At 36.6% G+C, this 24776-nt stretch overlaps 1 protein-coding gene and 1 pseudogene across 1 annotated transcript; both read left to right on the top strand.

Annotated features, from left to right (window-relative positions):
- The first annotated feature begins 1379 nt into the window (after positions 1-1379).
- LOC109084991 lies at positions 1380-11745 on the top strand (annotated as a pseudogene).
- A 1736-nt stretch (positions 11746-13481) lies between these two features.
- Positions 13482-17366, top strand: LOC109045060 (chemokine-like protein TAFA-4). Its single transcript, XM_019062938.2, has 4 exons — positions 13482-13743; positions 14293-14448; positions 16683-16807; positions 17045-17366. Exons 1-4 carry the CDS (start codon positions 13551-13553, stop codon positions 17054-17056), a joined length of 486 nt encoding a protein of 161 aa, XP_018918483.2. The 5' UTR covers positions 13482-13550; the 3' UTR covers positions 17057-17366.
- The last annotated feature ends 7410 nt before the right edge of the window (positions 17367-24776 follow it).

The raw sequence follows: 24776 nt of genomic DNA, 5'->3' as shown, positions 1-24776 counted from the left end.
ATTATGATAGACATGAACAGAATTGTGTCTAATATAGACACAATTATTGTGTAAGAAAGTTTGTTAATTTTAATTCATGTTTCTGGGTTTGCAGTTCTTGTAAACATTAATCTGGAACTTGAAATTAAAATCAAACAATCTTCCATCTAATACATGCATTACAGTAATCATAAGATGTAATAATTCATAGTTCAATATCCATCTTGATATAACTACTTATGTTTGTTTCCATATATTATACATTCAATATATATATATAAACTCTACAGTATATTCAATATGTATACTCTTTTTTCTTTTGGTCTTTTTTTTATTTGATGGCTAACTTGAAACAAATAATTGCTTTATTAATCTTAACAAGAACATCAGAAAAACTGAAAGACTGAAAAAGCACATCTGAAAGATTAAAACAAACACTTTATTTAGCAGTTATTATGCAAAATATTGTTACATATAGCACATGTAGCCTGTTGAAAAATATATTGTAATTTGTAGTATAGTCATATAAAATATTTTCACAATGAATATTGGCTATTATAAATGGCTAATGTTTTCACTTGTTAAGATTACCAGTTTTAATGGTTAAAACATTATATTAACTGAAATAGGTTTTTCGAATTTTAAACATTGTAAAATTCTGGCCTGGGACAAGGGAAACAAACACACAAATCTCTGATTCAAAGAAAATAAACTATAAAGGCATAGTAAAAAAGTCCAGTCATTGTGATCTTCATGGTCAGTGTGTAAAAATTAAATTATAGCTTGATGCTGTACACAAGCACTGCAAGTAGCCTATTCAGTTATGTGCTGTAGCTATATACATAATAAAATATTCTTATACCATTCTGGTTCTCTTCAGATGACATTTAATGTAAAGCTGTATTAAACCAGTGGTGATGTGCTTCATTCCTTCAGCACGCCTAAAAAAAAAATATATATATATATATATATATATATAAATTCAGTGCTAATAATTGGCGATAGAGATGGGTTACAAGTTTTTATACAGTCTACGGTTACAAGCCTTCCTCCAAGTGGCCAAAGTTAGTCATAATAATGTAAAAGCTGAGCGTTCCATCTTGAACTATGACGGGGCGAATTCCAAACGGCTTTTTTGGCGCCCTTGAAGGGCACTTCGGGAGGGGGACGCCTTCTGTAGGGACGATCCAAACGAAAGCGAACCACTCCCTTCACGAAGAGCCCTTCCAGAACAAGTCCGTTAGCGAAGGGAGCATGCGACTGGTCACTTCACGGAAGTGGTTTCCGTTTGTGATCATGTGATCTTCGGTTAGGAGCTCTTGCGATGCTTTTTAAAGAAACACTGGGGTTGATTTCGAGTTCACATACACACGTAAGTAGAATAGGCTAATTAGATTTGTCTATTTTAATGTAAGACAACATATTTTTCATCAGTGATAGAAACATGATTTAAGAAGTTTGAAAACATTTAATAGTAAATAAGACACAATTAGACAGTATTTGAATAAAATACTAATAAGAATAAATATTTATTTGCAACAACTGATGGAGTGCTGGATGCTGCACGCACGCGCAGCGTTGTCAAGGTAACATTTGGTCACTCGTTCCCGTCGCCAAGGAAGTTCCAAACGCTTATACGAGACAGTAATGCCCCTACACCCTTCAAAGAACACACTTCAAGGGCTCTGCTCTTTGAAGGGAGTAGGGCATAGGGATGCTCACTTCCGTTTTGAATTCGCCGCCGCAAAGCAGGATGGGTAGTATGAATGGGACTCTGAAGGTATGGCGGATGGAGAAGAGCTGTAAGTGCCGCTGAATGAACAATGAGCGCAGAGGAGCTCATCACAACAGCAGTACACGGAGATGTGGTCGTGTGCAGGCTTGTTTGAAGCTTCTCTCATTTCTTCTTTTTAGGGAGAAGAAAAGAAGGAGGATAGCGGCGCTGACTGAGAAGTTAGTGATGAAATGCTAAGAGCTGGCTGCAGGTTTGAGGATTGCTCAGCAATAGGGACTGTCAACATTCATCCTGTGTTTGACTTGTAAACAAAGCGGAGAAAGTAACAAGGATCTGATGATTAATCGGATTTTAATTTGTGAAGGGCAGGATATTAGTAGCACACATAATAGGGATGCTGCGAGGCTGGTTAATAACATTCAAGACAGCTAATGAACTTTAACATCGCTGTATGTCATGCAGTATAATTAAGTCGGATGTTTTTCATTAAGTCTAACATTGGTCTGTTCACACACAAAACTCACAATAACACTAAAAAAAAATCCAAACACCAATAACTGTGATCGTCTTAGACATCATCACGTTTTTTTTTCCGATATACCTGTATAGCAGTACGATATAAACCATGTCAGTTTTATTCCAGTAATTTTCAGTTGTTTGTTTACTTTGTATTAATCAGGCATGGGATACAATTAATGTTTTTTTTTTTTTTAATTGAAAGAATATTGTATGGACAATGCTTAATAGCTCATTGATAGATAAACCATGTTCAGAAACCTTGACAATTAAAACAATGTTTGTAAATTCGTGATTTGAGTGCAAAAATTAAGATTTATAGACATTCAGATAACCTTTATTAAAGATTTTGTTTAGAAATCAGAGCCATATACATTTTTCTTACATTTACTCCCTTCTTAATTTGAGTTATTTAGTATAGGTAACATTGCATTATGGTGGTTGTCCCATTTATTTTAAGTATATTTTGGGATTTTTATTTTGTTTTTTCCTAGCATGGCAGTTGAAGGTTGTGGTATCGGTGACTGGGAAGGCCGCTGGAGTCATATGCAAAAGTTTCTGGAGAGGACTGGCCCCTTCACACACCCAGACTTTGAACCTAGTGAGGAGGTGAGAAAAAGTAGTACTTTTTATTATTTATTTAGAAATATTTGTTTATTTATATTTACTTTTTTTTTTTTTTGTCTTGTTTTGTGATATTTGGACACTTTGTACTTCATTTTAAAAGACACTACAGTTTCTGTTGGAAACATGCAAAATCCTGGTCATTGGAGCTGGGGGGTCTTGGCTGTGAACTACTGAAAAAACCTGGTAAGTTCTATATCTATATTTTAAATCCAGCCCCTTATTATTATTATTATTATTATTATTATTATTATTATTATTTTATTTTTATTCAATGAAAACTTGAGCATACTATTTTTTTAAGGCTCTGTCAGGTTTTCGTCATATTCATGTTGTGGATATGGACATCATTGATCTCTCCAACCTCAACAGACAGTTTCTCTTTAGGTACGACCATTAAAGTGTCCATTTTAAAATGGATATCTGAGTTCATTGGCACCTATATTATTAAATTTTATTTATGCATAACTTCTTAAAGGTCCAAAGATGTTGGACGACCTAAAGCAGATGTGGCAGCAGAGTTTATAAACCAGCGTGTTCCTGGTTGTAATGTTGTACCGTATCCTTAAAGTTAATACCTCTGCTATGACTATGACTTTACACTTTTACTGAAGTTCTGAACACACGTACTTAACATCTCTGTGAATGAAACAAAATTTCCTTAATTTGATTTCAGACACTTTAAAAAAATTCAAGATTTTGATGCTTCATTTTATAGACGTAAGTGCAGATTTTTCATTATATCAGAAACCCTGTCTTTGAAGTATTTATAGTGTCTGTGATCTGATCTATGAATATTTCATCTTTGCCCTTTAGAGTTTCATATTATTGTTTGTGGGCTGGACTCGATCATTGCCAGGCGCTGGATCAATGGGATGCTGGTCAGTTCTGATACATCATGCATTTAACTATGACATGGATTTTTATCAAAACCAGTAAACAAATGTTTGCTTAATAACACATCAAAACTAGCTGCACTTTAAAACTAAACTGCCCCCATTGAGACGGACAAGCCACACAGTCATTTTATTCCCCATCCATCTGTAATATTAGTATTAACAAATATTGTATTTTTAATTTTTACTCTGAATTTTTATTTTATTTAGTTAAAAAAATTCCTTAAATACTTAATTTGTGTAATAAGGGGAATGATGTGCAGCCAAGCAGGTCTTTATTGCAAAATAAACCTCGAAAGGGTGATCAGGATTTTCACATAATGCTATAAAAGTACTTGTAACAATACTAAAATTATGTATTAAATAGTTTTGCTGTTGTAAAATAACTTAGTAATTTTGGTAACGCTTTATTTTAAGGTGTCCTTGTTACACATGTTACATGTACTTACTATTATAATAACAATAAATTATGCATAATTACATGCAAGTAACCCTAAGACAAACCCTAACCATATACTAAGTACATATAGTTAATTAATATTACTTAGTACTTGAATGTATAATTAAACTGTAACAAGGACACCTTAAAATAAAGTGTAACCTAATTTTTTTTTTTTTTTACCAATGAAATTTTATTGCAAATACTTTATTTTTAATTTTTTATTTTAATTAAGCCTCTGCTTGGGCTCACATCTGACTAGTCTAGTGCAGCTTTGACACTTCCAGTATTAAAATATTATATTTTTTGTTAAGGGAAAAGGAATACGCAGCATTATAGTAAATTCATTACCTTACCGTCATATATTTAATGTCTGCCACAGTAGCTGTAAGCCCTGACAAATGTTTTTTGGTTTAATTGTAGTTGGTGTGGTTTCTCTTCAGTTGTCCCTGCTTTCTTATGAAGATGGAGTTTTGGATCCCAGCTCTATCATTCCTCTGATAGATGGAGGGACAGAGGGCTTTAAGGGGAATGCAAGAGTCATCCTGCCGGGAATGACAGCCTGTATAGACTGCACACTGGAGCTTTACCCACCACAAGTACTGTAGTCTCACCCTCACATGCTGTTTATTCCATTCATCACTGTAAATGAAGGGTTTGCTCTGACCATACAATTATACATCACTCGTAGTGCTGAGATGAATTGACTGTCTGCTTTTGTCTTTGTTCTCTTCAGATCACTTTCCCAATGTGCACTATTGCCTCAATGCCACGGCTACCAGAGCACTGCATAGAGTATGTGAGAGTGCTGCAGTGGCCCAAAGACAAACCCTTTGGAGGTGTGTAAGCTATATATATATATCTGTATCTGACCCTGACATTTGTGACGGTGAACTGAATGGCTCTACACTGTTGTGTGTCTGCAGATGCTGTTGGGCTGGATGGTGATAACCCAGTGCACGTTCAGTGGGTGTTCCAGGAGTCTTTAAAGAGAGCAGCTGAGTTTAATATCACTGGTGTCACCTACAGACTCACTCAAGGTAAAGCCAGCTGACTGATGTAGCTGAGAAACTTCAAGAGTGCTTTCTTATAGACTGTAGTTCTAAGATGTTCATGCTTTTCTTTTAGGTGTGGTTAAACGAATCATCCCTGCTGTTGCATCCACAAATGCAGTCATCGCTGGTATGGATTGAACCTGAGAGGAAACAACTATTTTCTTCCTTTAGATTTTTTTTTATTATTATTAATTTATGTAATTGAGTCTTTTTTTTCCCCCCATTTTCAGCTGCTTGCGCCACAGAAGTTTTTAAAATTGCTACAAGGTGAATCATCTATAGGTTTTGATTCCATCTCTGTCATTGTTTTGATATTTCAAGTTTGTTTCATGGCCAGTAAAATATATATATATATATATATATATATATATATATATATATATATATAGATCTTTTAAACCAAGCTACATTCCTCAAACATATAACCATTTCTAAAATGTATAATTTGCAAGATGTGTATTTAAAACATCTTTTACTAGTCACTGAATCTTGTCCTTAATTTACATATGTCTGTTTTCTTTCAGTGCATATATTCCATTGAACAACTATCTGGTTTTTAATGATGTGGATGGGTTGTATACTTATACATTTGAAGCAGAGCTAAAGGTATTGATGACATTTTCTATCTTTTATCTGTTACACAAGTTACAAACTTTCCTCTAAGGTCTCTTTACAAAAACTGAGCTTTTTGAAAGTAAAAGATGTGAAATGTTCGCAGTCGTTGTGTTATTGCCTGTTATGATTGACAGGACAAGTGTTCAGCATGTAGTCAGGTTCCTCAAAAACTACAGTTTCCGCCGTCTGCTAAACTGCAAGAGGTGCTGGAGTATCTGACTGAGAATGCTTCTCTGTAAGTACACGATTCCCAATAACTCTCTCTCACTGCAAATGATTTATAAATACTGATCTACTTGAATTTAATATGTTTTTTTTAGACAAATGAAGTCCCCAGCTATCACTGCAACACTTGAAGGCAAAAATAAAACCCTCTACCTGCAGGTGAGACAGTATCAATATGCTAAGATTCTGAATATAATGATGTTTATTATATTTCTGTACTGCTTAAATATTAAGGTTTTGTTTGTGTTTTTCAGACCGTTGCCTCTATTGAAGAAAGAACTAGACCCAATCTTTGCAAAACTTTGAAAGGTGAGATCTTTTCCAGCCATGAGAACCACAAAAGCACAATTAAAATTGAATTCCCAAATGGTCAGAAGGTTGCCAGCATTATCATTTTATTCACCATGTCCGTGTTTCACCATGATTTGTGTGTATTTGTGTTGAAGAGCTGGGATTGGCTGATGGACAGGAGTTAGCTGTTGCTGATGTCACCACACCTCAGACTGTCCTCTTCAAGCTCAACTTCACGTCAGAAACATGCAGCATTAAACATGTACAAAATTAATTTTAATTGCAAAGGTTCATCTAATTCACCTACAACAAGTTCATTTGCGTCATATACCTAAATAACTCCCTTCATGTGTAGAGTCTGTATGTGCTTTGTACTTCAAACTGAAATATCATGTATTGTTTTCTCATTAATTTGGAACTCATAATTTATGAGGAATTTGTCATTTTATCAACCAGCAATCCAGACAATTTTAGGAGTATTATGCAAGGATGATGAGACCTGTACCACAAAGCGAGTTTAATCAGGTAAGATTCAGTACCACAAAGATAGACTGGTGTTCACTGGGATAGTAGCAAACACTGCACAACTAACTTACTCCAGTGCGAGTTATGTTCTCAATCACAGGTCACAAACATGTATTTGACCAATCAGCATGTCTAAGATGTTGAGTGATGGTGAAGTCACTCATCCTGTATCTCTCACTCCAAATTAAAGCACTTTCATTTCTGCTCTATTAATGATCGTATTATTCATCGTGATCTCTTGTGCTGTGTTAAGTTTAAATTCTTCATGTTCTTCATGTTTTTTATAATAATCATTGATGAGACCAATCCTATATTGAATTTCTTTAAATATTTTTGTGGGACAGGCCTCTGGTAATCCTGTGTCAGTTGCAGTTTTTGTTTAGTAGGTAGCACTTTACAGTAAGGTCTTGTTAACATTAACTTAGCATTGCATTAACTAACAATGAACAATATGTTTGTTACAGTATTTATTAATCTCCGTTAACATTAAAAATACAACTGTTCATTGTTAGTTTGTCTTGGTTCAGGTCATTTAAATATTAACAGACAGCTTGATTTTAATAAAGTGTCAGTAAATGCTAAAATTGAATGTTTTTTTTTTTTAATTGTTAATGTTAACTATAGTTAACTAATGTTAACAAATGGAACCTTAGTGTAAAGTGTTATCATTATAGTTTTATTTCTATTGTTTGCCTTTGTGTCTTGTAAAATGTGTTTTAAGTTAATATATATGTACATATTGTTTTTGCAGATGTTTGTGAAAGAATTTGACCTATAATAAATTCTTTGCTGAAGTTAACATTTATTGGCAAATTTATATTTTAGTTGAAATATGAGGAAACTGCATTATGTAGCTGTATACACTGTATAAATGATTTTTATTTGTTTGCATTAATTGCTTGAATTTTATTTGAATTTCAGTGTCTTAAATGTGAATGTACATTTAGTAATGGTAATCAAACACAACTGGACCTTAATAAGAATGTTCTACATCAGTAGAGCGCAATTATGACGTGAGGAGTGCAGCAGGTACATATTAACATTCTTTTCTAGAATTCTCTGTTGGGATATTTCGCCAATTCATCTTCTGTTTTTTATTTATTTTTCGGACTTTGACTATCAGTGATTGCATTTTTTCGGCTATTCATTTTCGGTTTTTGATTTTGTTTTCGGACTTTGACTATCGGCTTTGGATTCGCTTCGTATTTTGACTATCGGATTTTGACTCCTTTCCGATTTAGATTCGGTTTGGTTCCCCGGCTTTGACGTTTCTCTCTTTTTTTGACTCACGACTTCGGACAATCATCGGATTGGTTGATAACTCGGCGACTGGAGAGAGAGAGAAAAAAAACCTGATCCGTTCATGGAAATGGGAGCGATTAGTGTTTTATCAGTGTGTGTAAGTATGCGATGTGCACACAGCAGATTACTAATAATTCACAAATAATGACTGTCCAGTGAAGAGCTTCATTCATAAAGTTTCATAACATTAAAAAACAAAACAACAAGTTTGCCATGGGCTGTGCCGCATTAATGCACGGGCTTACCTGGGCTTAAGCCCAGGGCCCCGAGCTGGGGGAGGGCCCCGATGATGCCGGCAAATATTGTAATCGGATTTTATAATTCGTTGGCTGCCCTTTAAAATTACGCTTTATCGCTTTGCTTTGAATGCACGTGCGGGGCGTTGCAAGTCCTGCTCGAGAAGTGTCAGTCAGCCCGCTCACTCAAAGAACCCTGCAATCACAGTCACAGTGGGCATTACTTAACTGTCTGAAATCCAATACAATTCATCATTGTCTGAAAGCATTCAGTTATTGGCCTGTATCGAACTCACGCGACATACTTACGTTGAATTCTTTATAAGATAATTCCGCCTATTCTAATGATGACAATAACTAATCTAATAGCTAATCTAATGTGACAGCAATGTCTCGTAAATATAAAGTGGTTCGCAAAAAGAAAACAGCACAAGATAAAGTAGAACGTCAGAACAGTTTATTTAAAAAAATTCCAAAACTAACATCATATTTTAACGCAGGCCCAGGGAAAGATGAAGATGCAGATAATGGTGAAGGGGAAAGGGAATCACCCCATTTGGTTGGTTGTGATATACTAGCAGGCTGGCAGCAGTAGCTAGATATGATAGTCTATCAAAATAATTAACTCCTTTTAAACTTAATTAGTTGAGCTCCCAGTAGTTAGTTAGCCACCACACTAGAGCTGTGGATTATAATAAGGGGTATGTATTGCAATGTTGATGCGAACGATTCTGCATACATGTATTTAAATAGGCCTTATCATATTAACATAATGATTTAAATAAAGCACTCTTGTTACTATTAAAGTTGCGTATGCCTTCAGAAGCAAACACTTAATTGCGCTTGATGTTCGTATGACTTCTTTAAAGTTTAATCAGGCTGAATCAGGCTGTGAAGACGATCCTGAACAGTCTTCCAGAGGAACATTTGAATGTCCTCTGCTACCTAATGTTCTTCCTGTCCCGTGTGGCTGCTGAGAGTCATCTAAATCTTATGACATCTGGGAACTTGTCAATAGTTTTTGGACCCAACATCTTTCAGTAAGTGTTTTCAGTGTTTGTATTCAGCGTATAGTCCGTTCTTCTGAACACATTACAACATAACTAAAGGTCTGAGTCGTCTAGAATTACATACACAAGTTTTTAGAATCAAAAGAGACACAGAGGCCAGTCTGTGGAGCTGTCAATCATAAAATGAAGATGGGTGTGTGGTGCATTTAGTAAAGAGACACATTTGTTATTTGTGTGTACAGCGTTCCTCTCGGCCCCACCATGGTTGAGGAACAGGGGCAGTGTAACGCTTTGACACAACACCTGCTGGACAACCTGATTCACCTTCTGCCAAACATGTACCCTCATGAACCCACTAGCATCACAGCAGTGAGTTTATACAGTGTTGTTAGTTTATGTTTTAAATGATGGTCACATCTTTTTGTGATTAGCTTTTTGAATTAAATAAGAATGTTGTTAAACTGTAAATAATAATAGTTTTTTTTTGTTTGTTTGTTTTGTATATATATGTATGTATAAGAGATTGAAAATGTTTAGAAATGTGTTTGTGTGTTTGAGGAGGAAAGGGACTGGGCTAATGACGAGTGTGTCCAACAGTTGCCACTCTCAAAAATAAGGTACATTTGCTAAAGTCACACACACTTTACTTTGAATAACACTCTACTATGAATAAGATTAGATGAGAGTCAAGATTAAAGATTTATTGGTCCTGAATGTGTTTAGTGAACAAACTTTATATGTTTTTTTTTTATTATTATTATTATTCCTTTGCCTCATAGCAACAACACAGAGAGTGGAGAGGCCTCTACAAGAGTAGAGACTCAGAGAACAGAAGACACTATGGCTTGTGAGGCTCACCACAAAACACTGGGGCCAGTGAGGTTCACTGCCAGGCAGTGGGGTCAGTGAGGGTCACCGGAAGACACTGGGGTCGGTGAGGGTCACCGGAAGACACTGGGGTCGGTGAGGGTCACCGGAAGACACTGGGGTCGGTGAGGGTCACCGGAAGAGACTGGGGTCGGTGAGGGTCACCGGAAGAGACTGGGGTCGGTGAGGGTCACCGGAAGACGCTGGGGTCGGTGAGGGTCACCGGAAGACACTGGGGTCGGTGAGGGTCACCGGAAGAGACTGGGGTCGGTGAGGGTCACCGGAAGACGCTGGGGTCGGTGAGGGTCACCGGCAGACACTGGGGTCGATGAGGGTCACCGGAAGACAGTGGGGTCGGTGAGGGTCACCGGAAGACAGTGGGGTCGGTGAGGGTCACCGGAAGACACGGGGCCAAATGAGGGTTACCGAAAAACACTAGGGCCAATGAGGGTCACTGCAAGATAAAAGAGCTGGTGAGGGTCACTAGATAACACTGATAAAGGTCAACCGGAAGACAGTGGGGTCAGTGAGGGTCACCACAAGACAGTGGGTTTGGTGAAGGTCACCACCACAAACCCAAAACTTAGGATCACTTCTAGACTTTGTGGCCAAGTGAGGGTCACCGTAAAACATTGGGGCTGGTGAGGGTCATGGCAATACACTGGGGCTGGTGAGGTTTCATTGCAAGACATTGGGGCCAAGTAAGGATCACCGAAAAACAGTGGGGCTGGTGAAGGTCACAGCAAGTCAGTGGGGTTGGTGAGGGTTACCCGGAAGACACTGAGGCCGGTGAGGGTCACGGCAAGACTGTGGGGCCAGTTAGGGTCACCACAAGACACTAGGGCAGGTGAGGGTCACTGTAAAGACACTGGGGCTGGCGAGGGTCACCGCAAGACATTTGGGCCAAGTAAGGGTCTTCGCAAAACAGCGGAGCTAGTGAGGGTCACTGCAAGAGAATGTGGCTGGCGAGGGTCAAAGCAAAACACTGGGGTTGGTGAGGGTCACCGGAAGAGACTGTGGGGCCAGTTAGGGTCACCACAAGACACTAGGGCAGGTGAGGGTCACTGTAAAGACACTGGGGCTGGCGAGGGTCACCACAAGACATTTGGGCCAAGTAAGGGTCTTCGCAAAACAGCAGAGCTAGTGAGGGTCACTGCAAGAGAATGTGGCTGGCGAGGGTCAAAGCAAAACACTGGGGTTGGTGAGCGTCACCACAAAGACATTGGGTCCGGTGAGAGTCACTGCAAGGCAGTGGGGCCGGTGGTGAGGATCACTCTGATGACATTGGGGTCGTTGAGGTTCACTGAAAAACACTGCAGTGAGGGTCACTGGAAGGCACTGGAGATGGTGAGAGATGATGGCAGGTTTGATTTTGAAGACACAGGCATGACATGCTGATGTTGCTGACACAATTAAAAACTTCAATCAGTTGACTCTCTTTTTTTTCTTATTAATTCTGTAAAAAGTCTAGTTTTTGGTTGTCCAGGCAAGTTGAATTTACAAAATGTCAAATTCAGCAAAAGCCAAAATTAAGCACTTAAAAGTTCAGCTGTTTACAAATTTATGTATACCAAAATAAACACAGGTATTTTTATTATTTAATATTTATGGTTATTACAAAACACGCATATTAGAAATGTTATGAATATCTAAAATGTAATTTTAATTGGACTTCAGTTAAATCATATGTATTGGTGTTGTTATCAAATACTGTGGAAACATTAGTACGGCGGTATAAACATTAGTTTCTTCCTCAAACTGTCATGAGCTCGCGCTATGAAAGAAATATCCCTGTCTACCGCGTAACTAACACAAGTAATCGCCTTTAGAGTAGCAATATAGAAGACCTGGATGTGCACAGATGGTCTCTTGATTAAGTTTGATACTGACGCATGCAGGAAGCGTCTTCCTGACTTTGCTAATCCAGTTTTTAATTAATACATGAAGAGGGGCGACGAGCGTCTTCCTGAAGAAATACAGGTAAGTCAACTCTAAACTTACATTTTTAAAAGGAGAAGGTCGAAACATTTGTATTTTCTATTCGTTTACAAAATTATACTCAAATACTGTATGTGTATATGAAAATTAACATAAACGCTGCGTGACCTTTTTTATTTTTTTTTTATTTTCGCGACAATTTCCAAGTTATCCATGTAGTAGCCAAATAGCAAACAAAACTGCGCAAATGTATCATTAGTTTATTAAGGAACTTGTTTCATCTTTTGCATTTTTCGTCATATAGCCTACTATAAAAAATGAAGAGAATATAGTCCTCGAAAACAACACTCTTCTTGACACGAGTCATCCAATCTATTGTCTCAATTTATCACAATTTTAGAAGTCAGTAAGTGTCTGTAAATTAGTAGCCTATACCAATAATTTAAATAACAGATATACGTTGTTTTTCAGTATTGGTTTGCATCCGTTATGTAGTCTTTCTCCCTTAACCTCTAATTTTGCAAAGACTTAACGAATAGATTGCAAGCCTATTACTTTTCATTTTTTACTCTTCAGGGTGAACAACAGGGTTTTAAAACGAAAAAACTGAATTAAAAAAAAGTGAAAGAAAATTTTCAACCTTGAGTAGACATGCATCTCGGCTCCATTCTAATTAACATCATGTTTTGGTCTAATATATAATTTTTGTTATACATCCAGTCAGTTGTAGGCTATATAGTCATGAAGAGCTGGTAAGCAAGTGGATCTAGATAGGCTTTACAGATTGTGAAGTTGCTACTGTGCTTTGAAAATGTGTGAATATCCTGAACATTAAAAATGTTATCCTGACATTATTTTTGTTATAATCTTTCCTGGGAGACAGATTGACCCAGGGGACTCGACAGTAATACTGACACTAAGCACTAACAGTATTTTATTTCACTTTTTGCTTCTTTCTAGCCCTTGCACATGATGAAGAGGATAACAAGGATGATGCTACTGAACCTCAGATAGTCTTTTGCGTTTGATGGCTCGCAGATGACAAAACATTAATTGAAGTGTCATTCTAAATTCAGGTATCATCTAAAGATCTAACAGTCTGAGGCAGAGCAATTACTATGGTTAATAAGGTGTACTGAAGGTATGATGTGTCATAATATTCATATTCCTTGTATATTTTTTTTTTTTTTTTTTTTTAACATATGAAACTTTCACAGTAGCACAGTTTGTTATTTTTAAATATGCTATAGAAATAGGCTTTTGTAAGTACATATGATGCTTGCACAGTATTAAAGTAATGATCAAGACAAAATACACTGCTTTTTTATCACAGGCAAATGCAACCATGCATTGCAAAAGAGAAATCTGCTTGAAGTATATCTACGGGAATAAAGTAAAGCAGAAACTAGGGGCTCTTCTGCTTGTGTGTGTGTGGCTCCTGTGCTCTCAGTCAGTGTCCAGCAGCAACCAAAGCTCTCGAGGCCAAACCGGTGAGCTAAGCTAGTGCAACATCTCTCTCTTTCTCTCTCTCCATTTTGTCTTTCCCCTCAGGTCTAATTAAAAACACTGGACACACAGTTATATGGCTCTGCTGGGAGCACAGTCAGACCACTGCTAATAACAGCTAAAGAGCCATTTGCACCCACTTATAACTCATTCAATCCTTCATCATGAGGTGTTTGGTAGATTGACAGTAGCCTGTGTTTATTTGCATACATAAAAAGTCAAATAATATATATTTATATATATTCCATCACTGTGTGTCGAATTAACCAAAGTTCAGAAACTTCCCATCTACAAATAATAATTTAGGTAATTATTAATTGTTTGTTTTTTCCTGCTTTTTGTGAAGTCACTGGATCAGAGCTCAGGGGAGGCTAATTGTAGTATTGTTTATGTCCATGTGAGGGCGCCAGAATACTAGATATAATGTTGCCTGTGCCTCTGTTTTCACGATTTTATATTTCAAGATGTGTGTACATACAATATGACAAACATTCTGCATGAAATGTCTCTAACTGTGTTTCTGTCAATCTAAGGTCGGTCAGAAGTTAAGCCGGGTACCTGCGAAGTGGTGGCAGCTCATCGTTGCTGTAATAAGAATAAAATAGAGGAGAGGTCTCAGACGGTCAAGTGCTCATGTCTTCCTGGACAGGTTGCTGGGACCACGCATGCTCAACCCTCATGTGTAGATGGTATGTCCACTGTCCACGGACACAGCTTTTTATTTTATTTTTGTGTGATGCTGCTTCTACACCGAGAGGTGTCAATACAGTCCATAATCACTGTCATATTGTCAAAACTAACAAAAAATTACTTGTCTGACAGCTTAAGTGGCATTTTAGTATCATTTTGTTTGTTTTATTAGTTTTTTCTTTAAATATGTCTAATACAGTTTTTATTATATTTTTATTAAATCTTGAGCAATGAAAGTGTTTTTTATAGGTTTAGTTTCAGTCCTAGTTTCAGTAAATCTTAATAACCCGGCTGCATTTGATGGTTTGCAAACTCCTGTTGGCTCCGTTTTAGTTTCAGAAACAGGTTGGACTTCCATTTGATTTAAAACTCCAGCAAAATAAATCAGTGGCTTTCTCAAGCTGTCACTCTACTTAAATGTAGCCCAGGCTTCGAGGTGTGAATCTAATCCTGCTCTGCCTCTTTGCTGACTTTTCAATCAACAGATATTTTTGGGGTATTTACTGCCACGCTGTATGTTTCTTGCTGGAGGTATCTTCTGTTTTAAGTTTTCTGCAGGAAGGGATTGTTTTAGGGATGCAGCAATATTAAAATCCTGGTGGATGCAATAAACTAATAATTAATTAACCAATACATAGTTGGTATTAAAGCTCTACAGTATTTTATAAATGAATTAAAAATAAAACCTTAAATTTTTTTTAACTCATTTCAAATGCTACAAATGAATTTAAGCATCACAACATTATAAAGTATGAAAAATGTTTATTTGAGTTTTGTAAAAAGATTATCTTTAATAATGCTGTTAAATTATTACTGTTGTTAAGTAGCTATTAGATGATGAGCTTTTACAATTGGATATCGATATATCTGTAAATGTCCAAAGTTGGCCGATGGCAGATATGGTATTTTTAATGAATAAAATGTATTATTATGAATAATATTCCTCAATAATATACCCTATATAATGCCTTTTTTGTGCACAGACTAGTTCAGTGATGATTCTCTATTTGGATTTAGATTGAGGAAAAACTCCTGTACTCTAAATGATAATGCAGAATCATGCAGAATTTGATTCAAAGTCTTCATAATTCATTCTTAGAAAAAAATGTCAAGAAATCAGTTTTGAAAGAAAAATCCAGATGTAATACCACATTCACTTTCATACATATTCTCGTATCTTGAATAGCATTACTATATCCTGGTGCCTGGGGTGCACATGTATTGTGCTAAGCAGGATATTACCATTTTACAAAAGACGCTGCTGACTTTGTTTGCATCTGTCCTTGAATATCCTGCTGAAAAGACTAGCATGAATTTTCAGACCAGCATTGTCTTTCTGATGAAGCCGGTTGGCCAGCGCAAGTCTTGCAGGTTAAGGGACCCATGCTGTGTCCGTGTCCAAAATCCAAAAACTGTCATGCGGTTTTGTCAGCATGGAGCATTAATCAGACATAGCTACTGTCTTTGTGTGTAGTTCTAGCATGCACATTCTTCTTTCTGTGTGGGTTTAAGTGTGGGTTTATGTGCATCTGAGAGGTGGGCACTGAGTTTATGTGGGTGTGATATCATGGTCATTTTTTTGTATGCCTCTGAGCAGGTGGAAACTTGAGTAAATTGAATAGAACTCAATATTTCACAATGTGTTTTCAGTCCAATTCAGTTATTTGTGATTTTATATGGTCTTCTTATGCTGATCCCTGGAATATTAGATTCTGATTGGTCTTTTGAGGAAAACATATGCAAAATGTTGTTTTATATGAACTCTAACTCTAAACTCTGGACTGTTGTCTGGCAAAATGCATGCTAGTTTCTTCTACACGTCCCTTGTATCACTCTGCTTTCTCTTTCTTCTCACATAAGTAAACAATTTAAACTAAATCAGTATTTTATATCATTGTTGTATTAATTCACTTTGTAATTAGCGATGTATTAAACGGGATAACAAGGTCAGTCATTGTTGCTTTTATTTTTGATCAGTTTAATGTCTTTGCTGAAAAAAAGAATTTTAAAAATGTGCTTTAAAATTTGATTTGTACTTTTCAAAAGTTTATGGTCAGTAAGATTTTTATTTTTTTATTTTTAAGAAATTAATACTTTTATTCTATTTATCAGTGTCCTAAAAATTTTGCATGTTTTTTCACAAAAAAATGTAAGAAAATTCTATGTATAATTTCTTGTTGGTACTGTATGTTGTTCCTGTCTTTCACTTGGTTTTCTTTTCGTTACCTTTCAGCGTCTATCGTGCGTATGAAGTGGTGGTGTCAAATGGAGCCATGCTTAAATGATGAGGAGTGTAAAGCATTGCCTGACCTCACCGGCTGGTCCTGCAGTTCTGGGAACAAAATCAAAACTACCAAGGTGAGTTGTAAGGCCTGGCCTATGGAGAGAGTCCACTCTTAGAAATACAGTTAGCAGTTTGACAGAGACCACACATATGTCAGAGCTTCATCGCCAGATGTTCTGGGTTGAATGTCCCAGCAGTGATGCTTGTTTGGACTGTAAATTCATCAGTTTTCTTCTATTTATTCACTGCTAACTGTGCCTGTCATGTGGAATATTATCTAAAGTACATCTTGGCTCTTCTTCCCTGCTTAGGTCACACGGTAAAGCAACACTTCTGTGGACATGTGATGACAACTCATAATTTCACACGAGCATATTTTAAAATCAAACCCGCAAATGTCAACAAAAATTCACGCTTGAGCAGAAACATGTGAACCGTGAACTAAGACTGTGAGAAGAGTTTAAATGATGCAAGGCACTTGCTTCACAAAACCTAAATAGCCTATTTCTCGTTCAAATAAATTCTGTTATTTTTAACTTTATTCGTCAAGAATCCTGAAAAGTATCACTATTTCCACAAAAAATATTAAGCAGCAGCTATTTTTAACTTTGAATATAATAACAAATTTTTCTTGAGCAGCAAATCAGTATATTAGAATGATTTCTGAAGGATCATGTGACACTGAAGACTGGAGTAATGATGCTGAAAATTCAGCTTTGCATCACAGAATTAAATTATATTTTAAAATATATTCAGATAGATAATGTTTATTATAAATTGTAATAATATTTCACATTAATACTGTTTTTACAGTTTTATTTTTGTTTATACAGTTTTACTTTAGGGTGAGCATAAACAGTAGTATAGTATATTTTCCAAAATATCATCATCTGTGCTTGAAGGACACAAGAGTGAGAAAATGTTGATTTTATATGCCTTGAAATATTTTTGGAAAGCACAGGTATGTTTTTTTTTTCTCTCCATCTTGATGAAACCATGTTGCACTATAACACGAAAATCCGTTGTTCCCAAAATTGTAACCAAGTTAACTCTGATGTTGTTTTTGCGCCAGCAAAACTTCTTCTGGATGTCTGATTTAGACAAATATTAAGATTAATCCCTTACCAACACACACTCACACACACACACACACACACACACACACACACACACTGCCTGTCTCTTCATTTTCATCTGACTGACACACCACCTGCAAGTGGAGGCAAGTAAACATGGAATTTTGGAGCAAAACAAGCCCTGTTTGATATGGAAATAGAACAGAGGAGTGTGTGTGTGTGTGTGTTTATCTGGATGTGTGAGAAAGACAGATGGAGAATCAAACTATGCTGGAGCCCATGTGCTCCTGAATTGCAGGTCATTATCATATTAGAGTTTATTAAAATTTTGATTCCTTTTTTTTTCCCGGGTTTCATTCAGCTTCAAATTATGACTGTAAAAAACAATGAAATTATGTATTAGTTTGGTTACGCAAACACATGTTGGGGATCACTGCAGGTTCCAGTCTGTTATTAGTTCACACCAGGGTCACCGCTGACTGTTTTGAATGATTTATCATGGTGCTCATTAAGACGCATGACAATTCACTGAATTAATTTGGTGCTTCCAAATGTAAAATTCTGGGGGTTTTTGAAGTGTTAATGAATAAACATTCATTATTGAGGTGCCTCTCTGTATCGTTATTTAACCATGAAGAACGTGGGTATTTTTTCACCTTTTCACTCTGCAGTGCCCATAACATTATACCTGACAGTTTAAGTGGCAAGGGGGAAGATGAATTTAAATGCATTTCAAAATAAACACATTTCAATTTTAATGACACAGAACTCTCCTGGAGAGAGTAATTGTTCTGTGTGGAGATTCAGAAAACAGGGTATTACTTATGCATGCTGTGCCTGGCATCCGTCCCTTGGGGATGGCCAGTGTGTTCCTGTAGTGTTTTAGAAGAACCGAGGACAGTGGATGTAAGTATATGTGCTTGAATTTAAATGTTGACTTCCATAATGAACTTAATGACAGGGTGCTTGAGTTTTACATTCACAGTACTCTTCTGTTTGCATTGCATTGTTAAAAATAAGAGTGCAGCTGAATAACTCGATGTGCTATTGTTCACATGCTTTAAAATAACGAAATGAGGAACTCATGCCAACACGCTATGCCAGAATCTTATTACATCCAGCAGTGAGCAGAGGAATACAGAGAAATTGTTTGGCTCTGTGGAAAATAAAAAAATTCAAATTATGAACTATTTTAGACTGGCAATTTACCATTACCAGTCTCAGGTGGATCCCTCTTTTTGGAGGAGAAAATTAACAGCAATGGATGTGGAGGCAAAATATATCCAAAATGTGTGTTCATTGGTCAGATAATAATCCAAATCTTTACTTACATTATGAAGTGGGACAGAAAAAAGATAGTTCACCTATAAATTAAGATTTATGTCACTGTTTATTCTTCCTCATGTGCTTCCAAACTTGTATGACTTTCTTTCTACCATCAAACACAAAAGGAGATCCAAGCTGCTCTTTTCCATACAATCAAAGTGCATTCACGTTCTCTGAATGGCTAAGAGTTGGTTAGAACATCTATAAACACACACACACACACACTATTTATTGTGCAGAAGTCTTAGGCCATTAGTATTTTCACCTACAACAACAACAACAAATGGGTTTAAGCCAGATATTTCTAGCTTTTGCTATAGTGTGTCAGTAGGAAATATCAGTTTATATTTACAAACATTCCTTTTGCCATTAATTGTAATAATCCAGTGAGATTTTTGTATGCACAAGGAGTCTGACAGCAGCCAGGATCATCCAGTCCGTCTTAGATTACATGAAGAAACAAAAAAACTGAAACAAACTAAATCCAAAAGAACTATGGCAACATCTAAAGACACTTGAAGAAACCTTCCTACAATGCTGAAAAATTATGCAGAAGTGTACATAGTACAAAAGCTGTTTTAAAAGCAAAGGGTGGCCACACCAAATGTTGATTTGATTTAGTTAATAGAGGTTAATTGATAAATAAAATGTATTTATGACATTATTTTTGAAAGCATCCTCACAGCATTTTTGAAAATACTAATGGCCTAAGACTTTTGCATAGTAGTTTATATATATATACAGCTCATGGAAACCCAAAATTCCTATCTCAAAAAAATTAGCATATCATGAAAAGGTTCTCTAAACGAGCTATTAACCTAATCATCTGAATCAACTAATTAACTCTAAACACCTGCAAAAGTTTCCTGAGGCTTTTAAAAAACTCCCAGCCTGGTTCATTACTCAAAACCGCAATCATGGGTAAGACTGCCGACCTGACTGCTGTCCAGAAGGCCATCATTGACACCCCAGAAGGCCATCATTGACACCCTCAAGCGAGAGGGTAAGACACAGAAAGAAATTTCTGAACGAATAGGCTGTTCCCAGAGTGCTGTATCAAGGCACCTCAGTGGGAAGTCTGGGAAGGAAAAAGTGTGGAAAAAACGCTGCACAACGAGAAGAGGTGACCGGACCCTGAGGAAGATTGTGGAGAAGGACCGATTCCAGACCTTGGGGGGACCTGCGGAAGCAGTGGACTGAGTCTGGAGTAGAAACATCCAGAGCCACCGTGCACAGGCGTGTGCTTTTGAACCAGAAACAGCGGCAGAAGCACCTGACCTGGGCTACAGAGAAGCAGCACTGGACTGTTGCTCAGTGGTCCAAAGTACTTTTTTCGGATGAAAGCAAATTTTGCATGTCATTCGGAAATCAAGGTTCCAGAATCTGGAGGAAGACTGGGGAGAAGGAAATGCCAAAATGCCTGAAGTCCAGTGTCAAGTACCCCACAGTCAGTGATGGTGTCTGGGGTGCCATGTCAGCTGCTGGTGTTGGTCCACTGTGTTTTATCAAGGGCAGGGTCAATGCAGCTAGCTATCAGGAGATTTTGGAGCACTTCATGCTTCCATCTGCTGAAAAGCTTTATGGAGATGAAGATTTCGCTTTTTCAGCACGACCTGGCACCTGCTCACAGTGCCAAAACCACTGGTAAATGGTTTACTGACCATGGTATTACTGTGCTCAATTGGCCTGCCAACTCTCCTGACCTGAACCCCATAGAGAATCTGTGGGATATTGTGAAGAGAAAGTTGAGAGACGCAAGACCCAACACTCTGGATGAGCTTAATGCCGCTATCGAAGCATCCTGTGCCTCCATAACACCTCAGCAGTGCCACAGGCTGATTGCCTCCATGCCACGCCGCACTGAAGCAGTCATTTCTGCAAAAGGATTCCCGACCAAGTATTGAGTGCATAACTGAACATAATTATTTGAAGGTTGACTTTTTTTGTATTAAAAACACTTTTACCTCTTTTATTGGTCGGATGAAATATGCTAATTTTTTTAGATAGGAATTTTGGGTTTTCATGAGCTGTATGCCAAAATCATCAGTATTAAAACAATAAAAGACCTGAAATATTTCAGTTGGTGTGCAATGAATCTAAAATATATGAAAGTTTAATTTTTATCATTACATTATGGAAAATAATGAACTTTTTCACAATATGCTAATTTTTTTGAGAAGGACCTGTATATATGGTAAATTTCTCCAAATCATATCAGTTAAAAAAACAAACAAACTCATCTGCACAAATTTTCACAAATTTTCATTTTTGGGTGATCTATTCTTTTAAAGTGCCCCTATAATGCCATTTTTAAGTTTCCTAATATTGTTTTAGGAGTCTCCTACAAAAATGCTTTCGTTTTCTCAAAAAATGCATTTAATATCACCACGTTTTCCAGCAATTCTGAAACGATTAGTTTGAAGCAGTTCTAAGATTCAGTCTTTTTGAACCCCTCCTTTCCATGAGCCTGCTCTGCTCTGATTAGTCAGATGGCCCGGTCTGTTGTGATTGGTTGACGGTGTACAGTGGTGTCAGAAACAATACGCCTATTTCAATAGTTCTGTATTTTGAACGCTCTATAGAAAATATAAACATGAAACATCTATTATTTATCATATTTACAGGTTGTGATTCAGTGGAGCAGCTGTTACAAATAAACAGGATACTGATCCATCTTTCAACAGCAAGCATTTTGTGAATCCTGCGTTGAATTCCCTGAGATTAGTGAAGTTGTCAGTAGAATTCAAGTTTGAGGGAGGGGAGTTAAAGTTAGAACATGACTTGCTGCCTGGCTGCCGTATGAGGCAATGACTACGCAGGCAGCATTTTTGCACGAAGGCACCTCATGAAAGTCAGGACAGGCTTCTGAGGCAGAGTAACGGTTTAATGATCTACAGCAAAATATAAAGAGCTATGGTGATAACTAAGTGAATATTTAATTACTGCAGTATTAATTTCTTGCTAGACATGACATCAAAAGTGGGAAAACGTTGATCAAAAATGTAAATTTACACACAAACTGACCGACCACAATTTTCAGATGCAAATTAAATGAAAATACATTATAATGTTATATTTAGAGATTTGGGAATTGAGGAGTTGAGAATTGTGCAGTCAGTGAAAATGATGTGCCCCATCTATTTTGGGATTTGTCTTTGTGTGTTATTTAGAAAGATGTATCTGAGTTTCCATACTGGGATTGAATCCTGAAGTCCAGAAATGCATACTATTTAGTATGTTTTTACATGCACATTAATCATAAAACTCGCTCTTATTTATCTGTAGAGCAACACAAACAAAACTGATTGGTGGATCATTTTTATTAAACTCTCGTTTTGTCTAATTGCTGGGACAGCTTCACATCTGCTGGGATGTTCATATTGTGAGGGAATGTATTTATGAATGTGACTTGGCAAATGCTTTTTTTTTAACATGGTAAATGTATTTACAGACCTATAGACATTTTCATTTGTGGTTATTTTTATTGACAAAACATGTTTACAACTGCATAGTTGGTTACTTAAACTAATAATTACAACACTAAAATGAGCCCTATGTCACAAGAAATGATTAAAAAAATAGTAATAATAAAAATCTTACCTTTATTAAAAAAGGCTTGAGGTGTTCTAACTTCATTAAACATGTTTGTTTATTAATTGAATTTACTATTACCTTAAAATTGTGCACGCTTTAACTATTCTTGTGTTTCATGAAGAACTACTCAGACTCTATATTGAGCTGTCTAGGATGCTTTTGGGTGATTTACGTTTTTTTTGCTTTTCCCCCTGTTCAAGTGTTTCGGTGTGTGTATGTTTGCAGTTACCGAGAGATACCTGTCTTGTTTGTGTAGCTGTGTGTGAGAGGAGGCTGTGAATTAAGTGATGCAAGAAAGTGAAAATAAAAGGTGAGAGCAAGTCTTGGGTTCACATAGTCTATCACCACAGCCTGTGCTGTTCTGATCTTCAGGATTTAAAAAAGAATAATGATGAAAAAGCAACTCAAACAACTGTGAGATTTGAACAGGATGGTTGGTTTAGCTTTTGTGCATGCCTTTTTCCTTAAACATGTTTCAGGTTTGGAAATCTTTGCTTTTCTTTGAGTTATTTAGTGTTAACCATTAATTGTGTTGGAAAAACTCAAGTTTTCATTCTGTATTGCATGCACATTTCCAAACAGCACATATGTTGACAGCTCCTGACTCTCTGGTCATCAATAATTGTGAATAAGAGCAGGGTTGTGTGAGAAGCTCCTGATGTCAGGTTAAATTAAAGTTAAATAGAGGGGCTTTATCCTCAAAAACAAGGGAGCTCATGTTCTGATCAGGACTCATGCTGCAGTTAAACACAACAAGAAAGCAGACATTGTTATATTGTTGACCCTGATCATTTTTTTAAAGGAATAGTTCATCCAAAAATGAAATTTGAAATTGTACCCTCAGGCCATCCAAGATGATGAGTTTGTTTCTTAATCGGAACAGATTTAGAGAAATTTAGCATTACATCACTTACTCACCAATGGATCATCTGCAGTTAATGGGTGCCTTCAGAATAAGAGCTGGTAAAAACATCACAATAATTCACAAGTAATCCACACGACTCCAGTCCATCAATTAACATCCCGTGAAGTGAAAAGCTGCATGTTTGTAATAAACAAATCCATTATTACAATGTTTTAACTTTAAACTGTTGCTTCTGGCTATACGAGTTCTTTATTCATAATATTGTTTTCTCTAGTGCCCTTTTTGGGTAAAATATTCTTTCTTAGATCAATTTTTAATTTCATACATCAGAATTTCAATTAGTGTTTTCTGTATTTCTTTTGAATCTGTCAGAGAAAAAATACCAGCTAGTTATTTTCAAAAGGATCCAATTTGCAATCTCATTTGCTGTCCTTTTAAAATGTTATATAAATGACTTTTTGTAATGACATTGAGACTTGCATAGCAGACAGAACGCCTCACAGGAGCGTTTCAGACTTCCAAGACCTAGAATTGTCTCTCTGAGCAAATATCAGTGCAGTCAACACCGTGGCAGTTAGGAGGACATCGCTGCTTTTGTTCTTCAAAGCTCCAGCGGCTTTATTGTATCAGAAACTGCTTTGAATCCTTAATAGCCTTATTTGCTGGACCTCATAGAGCTCAACAAGCAACCATCAGCATGTGTGATGTTTTTTCCAACACTTTTTCTGAATTGACATGAAACACTACGGGAAGGTTAATGTCCTGTGGTGTGATATGCTACACTCTCCCAACTGTGTTTAAAAGCTTTCTTTTTTCTGTTCTAATTATTAAACATGCTGGTTTTGTGAGCTCATATTACTGACAGAATGTTTCAGCTGTATTTATCCATTTAACATGAACTAATGGAGGCAAAATGTGATTAAAAATATATATTTATTTTAAATAAACGGTGACCCAGATATACACTTTCCCTTAAAAAATTATTATGCTAATTAAAAAGATCCATTATATTTTTCAATATACAGCAATGTATGCATTGACCATCTATGGCTATACATATAAAAATATTTAGAAAATCAAGACAAAATAGTATTAAATGTAGTATTCATAACATTTTATTGTGCACATATATTGCACATACAAATGTGAATGTATGTGCACACAAATATACACACATTCACA

This window comes from Cyprinus carpio, chromosome A23, assembly GCF_018340385.1.
Source record: "Cyprinus carpio isolate SPL01 chromosome A23, ASM1834038v1, whole genome shotgun sequence".
Classification (NCBI taxonomy): Eukaryota; Metazoa; Chordata; class Actinopteri; order Cypriniformes; family Cyprinidae; genus Cyprinus; species Cyprinus carpio.
This window is presented reverse-complemented; position numbering and strand designations above follow the sequence as displayed.

Bases quoted from the DNA above. Each gene is read 5' to 3' on its own strand.
- LOC109045060 (XM_019062938.2), top strand. From the start codon at position 13,551: ATGATCAAGACAAAATACACTGCTTTTTTATCACAGGCAAATGCAACC. The intron at 13,744-14,292 runs GTGAGCTAAGCT...TGTCAATCTAAG, and splicing joins AAGCTCTCGAGGCCAAACCG to GTCGGTCAGAAGTTAAGCCG. The intron at 14,449-16,682 runs GTATGTCCACTG...GTTACCTTTCAG, and splicing joins TCAACCCTCATGTGTAGATG to CGTCTATCGTGCGTATGAAG.